General features: G+C 45.8%; 1 protein-coding gene across 1 annotated transcript in view; it reads left to right on the top strand.

Moving 5' to 3' along the window:
* The window catches only part of WDR49 (WD repeat domain 49), a gene marked incomplete at its 3' end in the record, with an annotated part of 100,506 nt that overhangs the window by 67,318 nt on the left and 16,146 nt on the right, over positions 1-17,042 (top strand). Inside the window, exons 9-10 of the mRNA XM_015429452.1 lie at positions 3,398-3,513; positions 16,094-16,224. Coding sequence (XP_015284938.1) covers positions 3,398-3,513; positions 16,094-16,224 — 247 coding nt within the window. The remainder of the gene's footprint in view (positions 1-3,397; positions 3,514-16,093; positions 16,225-17,042) is intronic.

Here is a 17,042-nt window from a genome sequence, read left to right as displayed (position 1 = left end):
TTGCCTACTACTCTAACCACTACACTATAATGGTTAAGCTAAGCTGCAGTTTTCACCCAAGATGTTCATTATCTATGAATAGTGAGGGTTTTTGTTTTTGTTTTTTTGCTATGGAGGTGTATTGAGTCCTGCAACCAACCACCTGTATCCTGCAGTACAGTCTTTTCTTGTTTGCAAAAGGAAGGTGATTTTTTTTTACCTCTGGTTCACAGTGCCTTAAAAGCGATGCAGATCCACAACTGCAGTTCAAGCATTTGGATGATCTTTGCTTAATACAACACTTAATTCCGTTGAATGTTCAGAAACCTTTTCCAGTTTTAATTGGATGCAATTAGAAAGACCTTGGGGTTCCAGTGCTCAAGCAGGTTTATGTATGAGATGTGATTTCGTGTGCCCTCTTAGCAAAGGACCAAAAAAGAAATCTAAACAAATGATAAACACCAGTTATTTATTTCCAGATCGTCAGCTACTCTAGCAGGCAATTTCGAGTTGCAATGTTGCAAAAACCTAGGATTTATTGCCATGAAGAAGATAAAATACGCCCCGAGTTCATGTTAGTTTTTACAGGGTGGATACACAAGTCTCATTTAAAAGGCAGGAGTGTGGTGTTGTTAATTTTAGCTTGCTGTTTATGGATATATTGTTAAACAGGGTCACCGGTCTCCAAGTGGGGCCTGGAGATCTCCCAGAATCCTAGAGTTGGCAACCCTATGTTTTGTGCTGTTTTGTTCCCTGGGATATTTTTCATGTTTCCCATTTCTTTAGTCTCTGCTCTCACTGTCCTTTAATCTGATTGACTGTTGAGCCCTAGATGATTTTGCTGATGACATCACAGTGCTAACTTGACAGGATATCAAGTATGCCTGTAAATAAAAGATGTTGGATCTAGAGGTGAGATATTTCACCAACCAGCAGCAAATGAGTGAAAACAGCTACGGGTTCAAATTAACACAGGATTAGCAAGAGTTTCCCCAGGACAGATTGGATTCATGATATTCAGTCTTACAATCCAACTGTCTTTTCCCTCCCCAACAGAGCTGTATCTAAATTTATTTTATTTAATTTACTTCATTTATACCACTTCTTTCCCTCTACATTTAAGAGAAAATGGTGGCTCAACAGGGCTGTTTCAGATTTGGGAAACAGCATGGGTGGAGGAAACTGAAGCCCCTCCCCCACCCGCCCGTGCGTCGGATCTCCAGAAACGGCAGTTCCCTGCCCTTAAAGGAGACGGTGTTTCCCTTTTAAATGCAGGAGCTGGTGTTCCTCCTTTAAGAGCAGCCGTGTTTCCCTTTTAAGAGCACGAAGCTGGCACTCCGGGCTTGGGAGGAAACACAGGCTTGGGAGGAAACACGGGTTCCACACACTTAGAGAGAGAGGGGTGGGTGTGGGTGTTGGGGGTGGGGCTTCCCCTGCCGGCCATCTGGCCGGCCGGCGGGTAGAAACCCCCCAAAACGGGGGACCCCTGACAAACCAGGGGGTTTGGCAACCCTAGCTCACACATTTGTCTTAGCTCAGGAAGGATGGCTCCAGAGCAAACTAATTTATGCAGTAGCCAAATTGCTTGCTCACAACTTTAATGTCAGTAGCTCACAAAGTAGAAGTTTTGCTCACAAGACTCCACAGCTTAGCGGGAGCATTGGACGTGAAGCAGCTTACATCATTCTCCTCTCCTTCATTTTTAAAAATTAGTATTTACCTACAACACACAAAATTAAATGTTCTGTTATATGGAACTTGTCTACGCAGTGATTATTACTGGTGATTCCATATTTTGATGTTGACCAATATGTTTTCTACTTCTTATTTTTAGATGACTACTTGTTCTTCCTACAGACAATGTTTTGTGTAGACATTGTGGAGCATAAAGTTCAAACATGGTATTACACAAAGTAGTCTGGATCCTGTGGCATTGTTCCCCTCACACTTCTCTTCAGCTATTGTGAAGGCTGCCTCAGAACTCACATACTTTGTTATTAGAATTTCTGCACGTGCAAATGCTGCATTAAAAAAAAACATTGGTCTTGTGCATAAGAAGTCAGCTGCACAGCAGAAGATAACCCTCCACAGCGGACAGAGAAAGGGTGAGGGGAACAATATCACAGGTCCACTATCCTGGGTTAGGATAACTGGCATTGTATGAAAATGCCACAAATCCAGTTAAAATTAGTTGTGGCTGTCATGCAGCAAGAAATAGTTATTAAGTTAGACATGACTACTAATCTGTTCCATTGATTTCTGAACAGGACTTAGTCTTGATTAATTTTGTCTGAATTGAGTCCTGTAAATATGTTGTTGTTAGCCTTTCAGTCGTGTCCAACTCTTGGCAATTCTATGGGCCAGCTCTCTGTAAATATATTATTTTCTAATCCTGTCATTTCATAAATGAAATTAATCTGTTTTCTGTCAGTGGATCACATCCAAGCTCTTGTGAATGGAGAGAGTTTGTAGAAATGGGTTGTACCGCTTTTCCCTTCTCCATTAAGTACTCTCTAAATCTGCCCCTGAAAGTACAGGAACCCGCCCAGAAGTATGCCATATGCCGGGGCTGCAGGGTAGGTTCTGTAGCAAAAACATAGAATTGGCTAATGCTTGCATTAGTGCAACAAATCAGGTGTAGAATTCTAACTCAAAAAGAAGATTGTCTCCCATAGATAATATGAAACCATTACTCTCAACCTGCCATAACTCAGAGTAGTACAATATGCCACAACTAGAAATGTGTGCATAGCCAATAACAGTAGTATATTTAATAGTGTGTTTGTGTGTGTTAGGGTTGGCAACTCCAGGGTGGGAAATTCCTGGAGATTTGGGAGTGGAACCTGGGAAGGGTCCTTGGTAGGGTATAATACCGGAGAGTCCACCCTCCAAAGCAGCCATTTCCCCCCCCAGAGGAACTGATCTCTGTAGATCTCCAGCCCCCCCACTCCCCAGAGGCTGACAACCCTAGCGTATCTGTCTGGTGTTTGGTGTAGTGGTTAAGTGTGTGGACTCTAATCTGGGAGAACCGGGTTTGAGTCCCCACTCCTCCACTTTCACCTGCTGATGTGACCTTGGGTCAGTCACAAGCTCTGGCACAGCTGTCCTTGAAAAAGAGCATTTTGTGTCAGAGCTCTCTCAGTCCCACCTACCTCACAGGGTGTCTGTTGTGGGGAGGGGAAGGGAAAGGAGTTTGTAAGCCGCTCTGAGACTCCAAGTGAAGGGCGGGGTATAAATCTAATCTCTTCTTCTCTTCTCTATTAAAATAAAAAAATAAATTGTTTTCTGTTAACCTGTCCCAGGTTAAAGGTTAACATTTGACAATTTAAAATATCAGGTTAAATGAGACTTCAAGATATTAATAACTAGGTAGGCCTGGCCTAGTTATTATTACTGATTTTTAAAATTTGAATTACAGATTTGGGACTTCAATGGACACTGCCACCATCAACTTAATGCTGGGAGGGACCGAGCTGTTGAAATTTCCCAGATCTTGGTGCTAAGCCGAACAATATTAGTTCTAGGCTGGGACAGGTACTGTAGATGTTATACTACAGTTTACAGAAGTTTGAAAGTTGTGAAAGTGTGTTCCTTGCTTCCATTTCCTGGAGATAAAATCTTTTAATGGTTATCTTTCTGGGCTGTCGAGCTAATTCAAGGGCCGTTTGATAACTGAATCTAAGAAAAGATTTAGTAACGGCTGGATGTCCCTTGAGGAAGGATGTGCTATTCAAAGGTGCAATGTAGGAAGAAAGGATCTCATCTGTCATGATCAGGGACACCATTTTAGAATGCAGCATGGTGGGGCAGCAAGATTATTTGCAAGATTTGATAGACTCAAGATTAAATTGTACAAATAGAAGGGGTATATTTTATGAGCTCTTGTTATGGCTGCTGTTTTGCACTTCATCACTGAAGTGGTGCTACCAACTGAGATTGAATTGAATATGTCATGACTTTTTGTCTGAAAATAGTGGGTAAATATGAGGAGAAAGCCAGTGAAGGAGTGGATACAAACAGAGGTCATTTCGGGGGGATCGCGGGGGATTGCAGTTCCCCCGGGTGAGGTACGGGGGGCGGGGGACATGACGAAGCCCCGCCCCCCGCTTCCGGCCGCCCTGCTTCCGGCCCTCATTCAGCCAGGAGGAGGCAGGAGAAGAGGGAGGGTAAGTTGCTTCCTCCCTGCCTCTCCCCACCCCTGCCTGCCTGGGGCCAGGGAGGGCCTTTGCGGGGCTTCCTTGCACTCCCACTGGCCTTGCAGGTCCACCGCCGGGCCCCTCATGGGGCTCGGCAGTGGAGCTGCAAGGCCGGCGGCCGTGGCCGGGACCGTTGGGGGCGGGGTGTGTGGCCTTATGACACACTTCCGGTGATGTCAGGGGTGTGTGGCCTTATGACACACTTCCGGTGATGTCAGGGGGTGTGGCATATGCTAATGAGTTATGCTAATGAGTTCCCCTAGCTCTTCTTCTACGAATCAGAAAGATGGCCTCATCCTAATATTACTATGCCACACATTTCATTAATCTTATTCAGATAATTTCAGTTTACTTCAAATTTTGTAGACATCTCTCATCTGAATGGGACCCTCCAAATTCACCTCATGTTTCACTATGGCTAAAATTTGACAGCAGTTCTGAAAAGGCAAAAAAACTCCCCCGAGTGACATCATTCATCATGTCAAGTTTCTTTTGCCTTCCCTTGAAACTCTTCACATACTTTGTCTGAAGAGGACCCTACATATTTGTCTTGAATTTCTCCTGAGCTGATATTTAGTGGCAAATCTAAATGTCAAACAGGATGTCTTTCCAATTATGCAGGTAGAGAAACAACAGCTAATGCTTCTGTCCTCTGTTAATTGGCCAGAATGATGTGGTTTGTGAATCTGATTAGGGTGAGGGTCTTAAAATGAAACCACATGACGATTAGCCCAGGCATAGCTACCCAACTGGTCATGAAGCCTCTTTGTTTCAAGTAGGTTCAGTCCTTCAGTTTACATCTACCAGGCCCTTCCCTGCGATACCTTGGACCTGTTTGGGGATGGGGCCTGGGAGGAGGAAGCATCACTGATACATTGACATCACTTTTGGGTGAAGACCTAGAAGTCACTGTTCCCCACAGTGTTCTAGGAATCCCCCCATCTGTATGGTAAATAGAGTTCCTAGAGTATCGGGGAGGATCTGACATCATTCCCCCCTCCATTTTTCTCCACCCACCTTTTGCATTGAGGGCCAGGAATGCAGGGCAGGAATGGGAGTTCCTCTGGCTGCAGTGACCATCTGGCAGCCCTACTTGGCATCCTTAGCTAGAAAGAATAGGTGGGGGGGGGGAAACCCTTTATTTGCCTGAGAACTTAAGGCAAGCTGCTGCCAGTTGGAGTGGACAATACTAAGCTTGATAAACTAATGGTCTGACTCAGTATAAGGCAGTTTTATGCTACTCTTTGTATGGTGAATAGGCTTGCCAAGTCCCCCCAGGGTGTGGGGAAACCCCCGCCCCGGAGGCCTGTTCCCCGCCGCCGGTGGATCGGGCCCCGGGGGGGAACCCCACCCCCAAAGCACGCGATGTGCACGTCACCCAGAAGTGATGCGACCACGCCGGGCATGCTGGGGGCGGGGCCACGGTCATCCGAGGGAAAACTCTATGGTTTTCCCTTGGATGGTCGTGGCCCCGCCCCCAGCATGTCCGGCATGGTCGCGTCACTTCTGGGTGATGTGATTGCTGCAAGTGCACTCCTGGAGCGGCACTGGAGTCCCCCGCTCCAGCGCCGCTCGGACTTGGGAACCCTAATGGTGAAAAATAGAACAAATCCCTCTCTGTGTCACTGAGTTATAGAATGAGATGTTCCATGTGGTTGCCTGACCATATGGGTACCTGATTTATACAGACTTTCTCCTGTTTTTGAGATGGAAAGAATTTTGCAGATCAGGCATTTGTATGTGTTACTGGCATGGTATAGAGGTAGGGATATGCATATTTTTTCTCCACATGAAACCTTTATGAATCAGATCCCAGTCTTAGGTTGATTTCAGACAGATCTTGTCACAAACCAGTGTCTGAACATATATTTTCTGTTTGATGACACTTAGTGGTCAGGAGTCAGATACTTGTGTGTCCAAAAATGCTGACTGGGTGTGCTCCTTGGGCTGTTTTCTAAAATGGGTGTCTAACTATAGCCTTGTGAACTGTGGTCAAAGCAACCCCAGTTGTGCCTTGACATTGCTCCCAATGTCACAGTATCCAAAGGGGAGACTTTGGGAAGCTTCTGTTGAACGAGGGATTGCGATGTTGACAACAGCCTTAGCTGATTTTATGAGGCCCCGCTGATACTTTTTGCTGCTGGAAGCTGAAAAATCATTAAAAACATTAGAGATTCCGTGAGGAAGGGCTTGTATTTTCTACACCAAGATGTTTTGCAGATGCTGAGGAAGAAATTATAGCAGACTTAATTAGAAATCCTTCTGTCCATAAATTTGAAAATGTAGACAACACACAGAAATGGCTTCCTCTGTAGAGGTAATTTTCATTGCCTGTTGTTCACTGTAAAATTATGCTGAGGAGTTGGAAATTAGGATAGAATAAATTGCTTTTGTGTATTTCCCCCTCCTTTGAAACGCCAAGAACTGAATACTTTTTTTTTTACAGAACCAGTACTGCAGTAATAAAAAAAAAATCCCAATTATAGTAGATAATGCTGTTTATAGAACCAAAATTTTGGAACAATGTAGTTTAAAATGTCAAGGTTGCCTCGTGAAATTTGATGAGGTGGTAATTATCAGAAACACTTAAAGCTTACTTTTATACATTATCTTATTCACATGATAATTGTACATATCATTTGATAAACAGGATGTGTGAAGCTTCTACTGCCAGTTAATACGGATCATTACCTCTTATTGTACTGTGTGATTATCTTTCAATAGGTGCCAAACTGGTGATAAGATTATCAAGTGTATTCTATCGCCTCTGCTTAAGTTGAAGATGTGAACTCATCCTTCAAACTCGTCTCTGCTGAAGGATACTGTCTCCATTTAATAAATAAGCTGTAACAGCTGGCTTGTTATAGGCTGTGTTAAGCATTTATCAAATGGTGGTTACAGTAAATGGTGGTTACAGTTATCATATGATGATCATGGCTATGGAAATTGGCTCATAATCAAAACAAAATAAGATACTATTAACTATTAAGAGATTAAAGAACCATTTGATATTTTAGAAACACAACTGCTTCGTTGAGTCTATAAGCTTTTGCAAGGTGAAAATCTGCTTTATTAGATATATATGAGGAAGACTTCAAAGGTGGCAGAAATAAAGGCCTTGTAAGGAACTTGATTTCTTGGGATGCCATTTTGTGAAGGAATTTGGGTCTGGGGAATGTTCAGACTCCCAGTCTCCAAACTGGCTTACTAGTAAGTCCTGCTACCATGCCATTTCCTTCTTACATTTCTGATTTCACAGCCAGAGGGCCTATAGTATATCTTGTGGTTTGGGCCAAGTTAAATGTTGTGGTATGCACAGAACGTTACAGACAGTGGAATGAATCCTGCTGGCCTGCTCAGCAAAAGTGAAAGCCTTCTTCTGTCCTAAGGTGTCTTCCACCAGTTTAATTGGCTCTTCTACCAACAGACCAGCTACAAACTGGAGAAAAGCTCCATAGGTCGGATGCATTTCCTCCAGCCTAAGTAGGGTTGCCAGCTCCTGCTTGGGAAATACCTGGGGATTTCTGGGATGGAGCCTGGGGAGGGCAGAGTTTGGAGAAGGGAGGGACCCCAAGAGGGTATAATATAGTGGTGCCAGCTCCAGGTGGTGCTTGGAGATCTCCCGCTAGGGTTGACAAGTCCTACCCGGCTATTGGTGGGGGGCTTTGGGGGGCATTCCTGGGGGGGGAGAAGACATCCCCAACGTGATGACATCTCACTGAATTGACCTCATCATGTTGCAGACGCAGCCTCTTGGAAGGTGACAGCAGTACCCGCTTGCAAAACACCGTTTAAAAGGAAGATTCCCTTCAATTCACCACTTGGAGTTCAGGTGTGGGGAGCCCCCACTTGCAAAACACCATTTAAAGGGAAGGTTCCCTTCAGTTCACCACTTGGAGTTCAGGTGTGTGGAGTAGGGTTGCCAGCCTCCAGGTGGGGCCTGGGGATCTCCTGCTTTAACAACTGATCTCCAGGTTTCAGAGATCAGCTTCCCTGGAGAAAATGGCTGCTTTGAAGGGTGGACTTTATGGCATTGTACTATGCTGAAGCCCCTCTCCTCTCCAAACCCCACCCTCTCCTGGCTCCACCCCCAAAGTCTCCAGGTATTTTCCAACCAAGACCTGGCAACCCTAGTGGGGAGCCCCCGCTTGCAAAACACCATTTAAAGGGAAGGTTCCCTTCAGTTCACCACTTGGAGTTCAGGTGTGGGGAGCCCCCGCTTGCAAAACACCATTTAAAGGGAAGGTTCCCTTCAGTTCACCATTTGGAGATCAGGTATGGGGAGCCTCCGCTTGCAAAACACCATTTAAAGGGAAGGTTCCCTCCAAATGGTGTTTTACAAGTGGGACCTCAAGAGGGTATAATACAGCATTGCGAATTTGCTGCTTGGAGTTCAGGCATGCAGCCAGTGGCTGCCGCTCTCCCTCCCCTTTTGCAAGATTTAAAGGGCCCTCTTCAGCGGGCCAAGTGTTCCTGCCAATCAGCTAGAGGGTCCTTTAAATTTTGAGGGATGGGAGGAAGAGGGGCTTCCCTAGCTGGCCAGCTGGCCAGTGGTGGGCAGGAGCCTGCAAAATCGAGGGATCCCCCACCCCTACCTGGTGACTGGGAACCTTATCTCCTATTATTACAACTGATCTCCAGACAATAGAGATGAGTTCCCCTGGAGAAAATGGCTACTTTGGAGGGTGGACTCTATGGTTTTGTACCATGCTGAGGTCCCTCCTCTCCCCAAGCCCCACCCACCCCGGGCTGTGCCCCCCAAATCTCCAGGTATTTCCCATCCTTGAGCTGGCAACACAGTATACCTTTTGAAGCTGCCATTTTCTTCAGGGGAACTCATCTCTGTTGGCTGGAGATCAGTTGTAATCCTGGGAGATCTTCAGTCCCACGTGGACATTGGAAAGCCTGAGCCTAAGGATACATACCTGAAATTTGTGTGCATTAGAATCAGGGTTAAACAGTGACAATAACAGTATCAAAGTGAATGCTTCTGTAATGTATCCGCCATTACCACGTGCGCGACCGTTGGGCCATGCGGTCAAGCACAAGCCATAAGCTTCGTTCCTGCATAACAATAGCGGAGCGGATCCTAGCCTGCACCAACCAGAGGGCCAGGTCTGCGGCCGAGAGCCAATGGGACTCTCGGTCACTGTAAATAACCTATAGGGTGACTAGGGGGTGTGTTTGGTGGTGGGTTTGTGTGTACATATACCGGCCTGCGTGCCGGGGGTTCTTCGTCTTGTTCTGCACTAAATAAAGTACTCTCGCTGAAATCACTCGTCATTCTGAGTACTTTTCAGCTTCCTTCCATCGGGCCCAATTCTGCCTGATTTTGCCCAGCTGCTACCACTGATTCTTTCTCTTTTATATTTGAACAAAATTTTATTGGCAAAGGAAATAGAAAATCAATGTAAATACATGGAATGTCCCTGTGCTGGATATGACACAAAGCCTGCTTTAGCCAGGGTAAGTGTTGCGATTTATAAACTATAGATTAGATAGGATTAAAGGACTTCAGTCTCTCGTTTGGAAATCTCCGTTCTCTCAGCAGGCTGATAAAAATTGTTCTTTTCAAAGTGAGGTCCTTTTTCTCTAAGTTGTATTTTCCAGAAAGACATATTCAGGGCTCAATCTGGATATAACAGACTCAGGGGAAAAAGAAAGAAACACGCATACAGATTTTGCAGAAGAGACCTGCTGTTAGGGTTGCCAGGTCTAGGTTGGGGAATTCTTGGAGATTTGAGGGCAGAGCCTGGGGAGAGCTGGGTTTCAGGAGGGGAGGAACGTCAGCAAGGTATAATGCCATACAGGCCACTCTCCAAAGTGGCTGTTTTCTCTCTGGAGAAACTTCTGGTGGAGCTCCAATGGCAATTCCAGGAGATCTCCAGGCTCCACCTAGAGGTTGATAACCCTACCTGCAGTTCAAGGTGGCTCCACTGCTTGTGTGGTCCCCCCCTAACCTGTAATCCTAACAACAACTAGGGTTGCCAAGTGTACCTACCCTTGGCAGCGGGGGATCCTCGCCACGCTCTGGGAGCTCTCACAGGACGCGCGTGCGCACGCTGGCCCGATTCCGCCACGGCGGAAATCGGGCCTCCAAAGCGGGGGTTTCCCCGCCCCCATTTGGCAGCCCTAACAACAACAACCCTGTGTGGTAGGTTAGGCTGAGAGTTAGTGACTGGCCTAAGGTCCCCCAGCAAGCTTCCATGGCCGAGTGGGGATTCAAATGCACATCTCTATTTACTAGTCTGATGCTGTGACTGTTATACCATGCTGCCTCTCTTGCCCCAAGTCTAGTGGTATTCCAGTTTCTGGGGAAAGCCTTTCTGTCCCTCTCCTCACTTAGGGTTGCCAGGCTCCAGGTGGTGGCTGGACAGCCCTCCGGATGACAACTGGTCTCCAGGTGACAGAGATCAGCTCCCCTGGAGAAAATGGCTGCTTTAGATGGTGGACTCCATGTCATTATACCCCACAGAGGACCCTCCCCTCCCCTCCCCAGGCTCCATCCCTGAAATCTCCGGAATTTCCCAACCCAGAGCTGTCAATGCTATTTCTCACTGGAAATACAATTAAGTAGCAAGTATGAGGAGACAATCAATTAAGATTGCTGGGGAAAAGATCAACAACCTCAGATATGCAGACGATACCACTCTAATGGCAGAAAGTGAAGAGGACCTAAAGAGCCTCTTGCGTAGGGTAAAAGAGGAGAGCGCAAAAGTGGGCTTGAAGCTCAACATCAAAAAAACTAAGATCATGGCATCCGGCCCCATCACTCCTTGGCAAATAGAAGGGGAAGTCGTGGAAGTGGTGACAGACTTCACGTTCCTGGGATCCCAGATCACCGCAGACTGTGACAGCAGCCATGAAATTAAAAGACGCCTGCTCCTTGGGAGGAAAGCGATGGTGAACCTAAACAGCATGATAAAAAGTAGAGATATCACCCTGCCAACAAAAGTCCGCATGGTCAAAGCAATGGTATTCCCAGTAGTCATGTATGGCTGCAAGAGTTGGACTCTAAGGAAGGGCGAGTGCCGAAGAATAGATTCTTTTGAACTATGGTGCTGGAGAAGACTCTTGAGAGTCCCTTGGACTGCAAGAAGATAAAATCAGTCAATCCTAAAAGAAATCAACCCTGACTGTTCCCTGGAAGGCCAGATAATGAAACTGAAGCTCAAATACTTTGGCCACCAAATGAGAAGGGAACACTCACTGGAGAAGACCCTGATGCTGGGAAAGATTGAAGGTCAAAGAAGACGGGGACGGCAAAGGATGAGATGGTTAGACAGTGTCATCGATGCAACGAACATGAAATTGAGCAAACTTCAGAGGACAGCGGAAGACAGGAGGGCCTGGCGGGATCTGGTCCATGGGGTCGCGAAGAGTCGGACTCGACTGTGTGACTGAACAACAACAAATGAGGAGACAGTGCCGATGTGCATATGCAGACTTAAAATGCCTGATCATTGGGCCTAGGCCTGTCAACTCCTAGTGGAGAAATTGCTGCAGAGCAGGAGGGAGAGGGGTGGGCCCCTAAATCGAACAAATTTAAATGCACAGTTTCTGAAATAAAAAGACACAGGACAAGAGGCAGGCCCTTGAGTGAAGGATAAATGTCTGACTGGTACTCCTATTACTGCTGGGAGTGATCGGGCCTTGTTGGCTGGCATACGCCTGAGGAAGGTCATCTTTCTGTGGTGCTTCCTAAGTGAAGAATGCAGGATTGCCAATTTTGGATTGGGAAATTCCTGGAGATTTAGGGGCAGAGCCTGGGGACAGGCAGGACTTCAGTGAGGTCTATAATGCCATAGACTCTGCCCTCCATTTTCTCCAGTGGAACTGATCCCTGTCACCTGGAGATCAGTTTTAATTCCAGAAGATCTCCAGGCTTCACCTGAAGGTTGGCAAACCTAAAAATCTTTCTTCCCAAAATCTTTCTTACATAAAAGGATGGAGATGTCTGATCTTTGAGTTTCCTGTTTGAGCCCTTCAGTCATGGGTTATCCTTAAGTCACGCCCTTTCTTTCAGCTCAGCTCTTCCACAGGGTTGTTATTCAGACAAAAGAGGGGCAAGAGACCATGTACACTGCCCAAGAGGAGGAAGTTTGGGATGAAAGCGTGAGAAATCCAATAACAGAGATCCAACAGGGGAAAAAAAATCTTTAAGCAGCTGCTAGTGATTACAGATAGTTCATTAAGTAAGTGATAATGTACCACTAATTGCAACTTCCCCTTACCCTTTCTCTAGGGGAACTCCATTGAGTTAATACCACAAGAATCCAGCATATGCATAAATCCAGGATATTTGTCATTTTCAAAGTTATGCCAGTGGGGTGTTAAAGACCTTCTATTTATCCCAGTATATAACTTGGGTTGTTGAAGAATCCGACATTTTTAAATCTGTTTTTTTTATACGCTGTTATGTCTTTTAAAAATCACCTACACAACTCATCATAACACCGCTGCGAGGAGAAGAGTGTAGTAATTATCCCCCTCATCTTCTAGGATGGCAGGAAACAATGTGCGCTGCAACAGAGACAGTTGCCATTATGTTTTGGCAGCAAAGAAGCACAATGGAACAATGGGTGATGAAAAAGTCCCAGAATGATACTTGCAATACAGTCTTTGTACAAAAAAAAAAAATCAATAAAGAAAGTAAAAAAAAGAGAACAAGAATAAACCTTAAAACGTTTCCCTTCATGTTGCAAAGATTCCTATTAGTAACAGTGGGCTGGATCCCGCTGCTACCCAATGCTACTGGGAATGTTTTCATTCCGTGTGATGAGCCTTCCTCTGGTTGCAGGGGTATCAGGGGAATGAGCTTTTTTCACTGGAGGAAAGCACAGCTGCTAGTGGAACAGATCTGAGGGATCCCACCCCAAGTCACAACATTATTCCTTTTCTTGCCCATTGGGTCTATTCCCTTGTTTGGAAGAAGAGTTGTTTTTATACCCACTCTTTACTACCCAAAGGAGTCTCAGAGCAGCTTACAATCACCTTCCCTTTCTCTGCCAACAACAGACACCCTGTGTGGTAGGTGGGGCTGAGAGTGTTCTGAGAAAACTGTGACTGACCCAAGGTCACCCAGCTGGCTTCATGAGGAGAAGGAGAAGAAGAGTGAGGAGGAGGAGGTTGGATTTATACCCCACCCTTCACTACCCAAAGGAGTCTCAGAGCAGTTTACAACCTCTTTTCCCTTCTCCTCCCCACAACAGACACCCTGTGTGGTAGGTGGGGCTGAGAGAGCTCTGACAGAAACTGCTCTTTTTCAAGAACAGCTGTGCCAGAACTATGGCTTGCCCAAGGTCATCCAGCCAGGTGCAAGTGGAGGAGTGGGGAAACAAACCCGGCTCTCCCAGATTAGAGTCTGCGCAAACTGGCTTTGGGGTTCCATACATGTTGCATTATTTAGACGAGGAGACTAAGACCATCTTGCCAAATTGAAGCACTTTATTACTGTTATTGTTGAATTGCACTGTTGTTATAAAAGTTATGGTTTTATTGGTTTTATGAATGGGCTATGCCCCTTGTAAGCCGCCCTGAGCCCGCTCGCGGGGTAGGGCGGGGTAAAAATACTTATAAATAAATAAATAAATAAATAGGTTTGGCTAGTCAGAAAGGTCCAGAGGATGGAGTAGGCTGGGACTAACAGCCAGGATTAGGCATGCTCTGCAGTTTCATGCAGAAAAGAAATGGGACTAGAATTTGGCAAATCCCAACTGTTACATTTTTTCTTTTTTTAAAAAAAGAGACAGTATGGTCTGACTCCTTCCCTGGTTTCTCTTCATACTGATGCATGAGGTTTTCGATTACTCTGTGTATGTGGCATTGGGCAGATTTACAAGATCTCTCCATAAGAGAGCCAGCATGGTGCAGTGGTTAAAGCGTTGGACTAGGATCTGAGAAATCTGGGGTTGAATCCCCACTCTCGCTGTGGAAGCTTGCTGGGTGACCTTGGGCCAGTCACATTCTCAGCCTAACCTACCTCACAGGATTGTTGTGAGGATAAAACAGAGGAGAGGAGAATGATGTAAGCTGCTTTGCATCCCCATTGGGATGAAAGGTGGAATATAAATAAAGTAAATATATCAGTAAATAAGAGGCTCAGATGGGCAATATGTGCACTGAACAAAGGCGAAGGGCTGAATAAATAGCATACTCTGTAGAGAAGCTGCAGTAGTTAAGGTATTAGACCTGGGATCAAAGCTCCACATGGTCTGTGATTTTGTGCAAGGACTTCTACCTTGGTCTAACCTTACAGTGTTGATATGAGAAAAAATATTTTCTAGAGTTGCTCTCAGCCTCTTGGAGAAAGAGTGGCATGTACCTTAAGGATGGGCCATGAAAGTGCGTTTCATTTGTGGTTTGTGGTGTGCCTGGTTTGCGAACCGCGAACCACCACAAACTTTTAGTTGTCAAATGAAGGTTCAGTTCATGAGGTTCGTGACATGGTAGAACACACACCACCCAGCATGCTAGAGACACCAAACCCACAGGGGATCTCCGGATGACTCTCCTCTACCTGGACTCCAAGTTTGATGAGGGTTGGATTTACTGGGTCCAAGTTAACAGCTCTCCAAAAAAGTGTTCCCAGGAAAGTGCTTTCTGGGGAAATGACAGGTGCAGGTTCAGGAGGTTCAGGTGTGTACAGAACAGGTCCTGTGCAAGCTAGAGACACCAAACTTGCAGGGGATGCTCTTCTACATGCCCTCCAAGTTCTGCCCCACCCTTACTTTGAATTCTGGTAAACATTTAGATTGAGTGGAGACAGTCTGTATGGAAATATATCCATTCACGCACCACCACGAATTGCCACAAACAGCTTGAAAGTTCGTGGAAAGGTCATACTGGTTGACCTGCCATGAACATTCACTTTGTGTACCATGGCCAAAATTAATCACAAACTTTTATTTTTGAGATGGTTCGTGCCCATCCCTAATGTACATACAACAAATGAATGCTTGGGGGGGGGGGAGACTGGAGTGTTCTCCATTTTCCCTGAGGGCAGGCAAATTGCTCAGTTTTATTTGGTTCTGAGTTCTGATGGAATGTCGATGTTGACAATATCCATGGCAGATGATGCTGTATTACTGCGTACATGCAATACAGAAGGACAGCTTCTTGTGACCTTAGGGCTTCTCTTGACCTTATGGTGTGCTAACCCAGGAGTCTGCAAAGTAGATAGAGCTATTTTCTCCATGCATGACTTCTGGCTTGCAAACAGCAAGTCCTGTGCCAGCCTTTCCAAAAATGACACCTGTGGTATGGGATGTGGGTGGACAGATATGCACATGTTCACCTATTCCTCCTTCCAAGCAAACATGTACATGTTGAGAAAAAAGTTCTGAAATGCGTTTCCTACTTCCACTGGTTAGAGGATAAACCTGATCTAGCCAAATCCCACTGCCTATGCACTTCGAAACTTTTTTCTCAACACACCTGAGGGCTAGGAACCTCACTTTTATTCAATTACATTTTAAAGATTCCCGGGAGTATATCTTGGCCTCTGGATATCTGAACCTGAGATATATAGGATATATAGACTACACCAGTTTGGTGTAGTGGTTAAGTGCGCGGACTCTAATCTGGGAGAACCGGGTTTGATTCCCAGCTCCTCCACTTGCACCTGCTGGATGACCTTGGGCAAGCCGTAGTTCTGGCACAGCTGTTCTTGAAAAAGAGCAGTTTCTGTCAAGAGCTTTCTCAGCCTCACCTACCTCACAGGGTGTCTGTGGTGGGGAGGGGAAGGGAAAGGAGTTTGTAAGCCGCTCTGAGACACCTTTCAGTAGTGAAGGGCGGGGTATAAATCCAATCTCTTCCTCCTCCTTCTTTTTCTGTCTATGATAAAGCATTGTAGTTTGCGAAGGGATTCAGAAATGACAGGAGATTCCTGTTGTGTTTGTGCTTGTCTCTCCTCTTAGGATGATTACGGTCTTCCACCTTAGCAGCTTGACCCAGAGTCTTGTTCAGCCCTCAGACTGGAAAGGAGGAGTTCAGCACCAGGATGACATCTTATGTGCGGCATTTTTGCCTCCTCAGACTCTAGTTACAGGTAGTGGGAACATTTATTGCCTAATACATCATCCTGAGATTGGAACCAGGGCCTTCATCATCTATATGCATGGCTGGGTCTACTGCTGCCTGGGCAGGCTTAGCTAATATGCTCTTGGCAGAGCTGAATTACTTACGAGACATGAACAAATTAGGGCTTCCTAAGGAGACAAAGAAAGATCCTGGTAAGAATGAGAGTTGTAAACTATGGGTTTGATCTTTTTGCTCTTAAGCATGTGAGTTTCCTGGGGGAACTAGGATTACCAACTCTAGGTTAGGGAATTCCTAGAGATTTGGGGGTGGAGCCTGAGGAGGGTGGGGTGGGAAATCAGAAGGGTATAATGCCATAGAGTTCATCCTCCAAAGATCAATTATAATTCCAGGAGATCTTCTGGTCCACCTGGAGCTTGGCCAAACCTCGGGGCACCTGACTTAGAGCAGGAACAGGGAAAGTCCAAGAGAGCCAGTGTTTCTTCATAGAGGTAATATCAAGTCTGTTGCCAAGAGTCAGCATGGTGCTATGCTTTGGAAGAGAGTCCATTGTGGATCAGAAATGTTTGGCCCATCCGGTTTGGTGTAGTAGTTAAGTGCGTGAACTCTAATCTTGGAGAACCAGGTTTGATTCCCCACTCTTCCACTTGCAGCTGCTGGATGACCTTGGGCAAGTCATAGTTCTGTCAGAGCTGTTCTTGAAAGAGCTCTCTCAGCCCCACCTACCTCACAGGGTGTCTGCTGTGGGGAGGAGAAGGGAAAGGAATTTGTAAACTGCTCTGAGACGCCGAGTGAAGGGTGCGGTATAAATCCAATCTCCTCCTCCTC

The sequence above is a fragment of the Gekko japonicus genome, unplaced genomic scaffold (genome assembly GCF_001447785.1).
Source record: "Gekko japonicus isolate JY-2015 unplaced genomic scaffold, Gekko_japonicus_V1.1 scaffold193, whole genome shotgun sequence".
Lineage (NCBI taxonomy): Eukaryota > Metazoa > Chordata > Lepidosauria > Squamata > Gekkonidae > Gekko > Gekko japonicus.
This window is presented reverse-complemented; position numbering and strand designations above follow the sequence as displayed.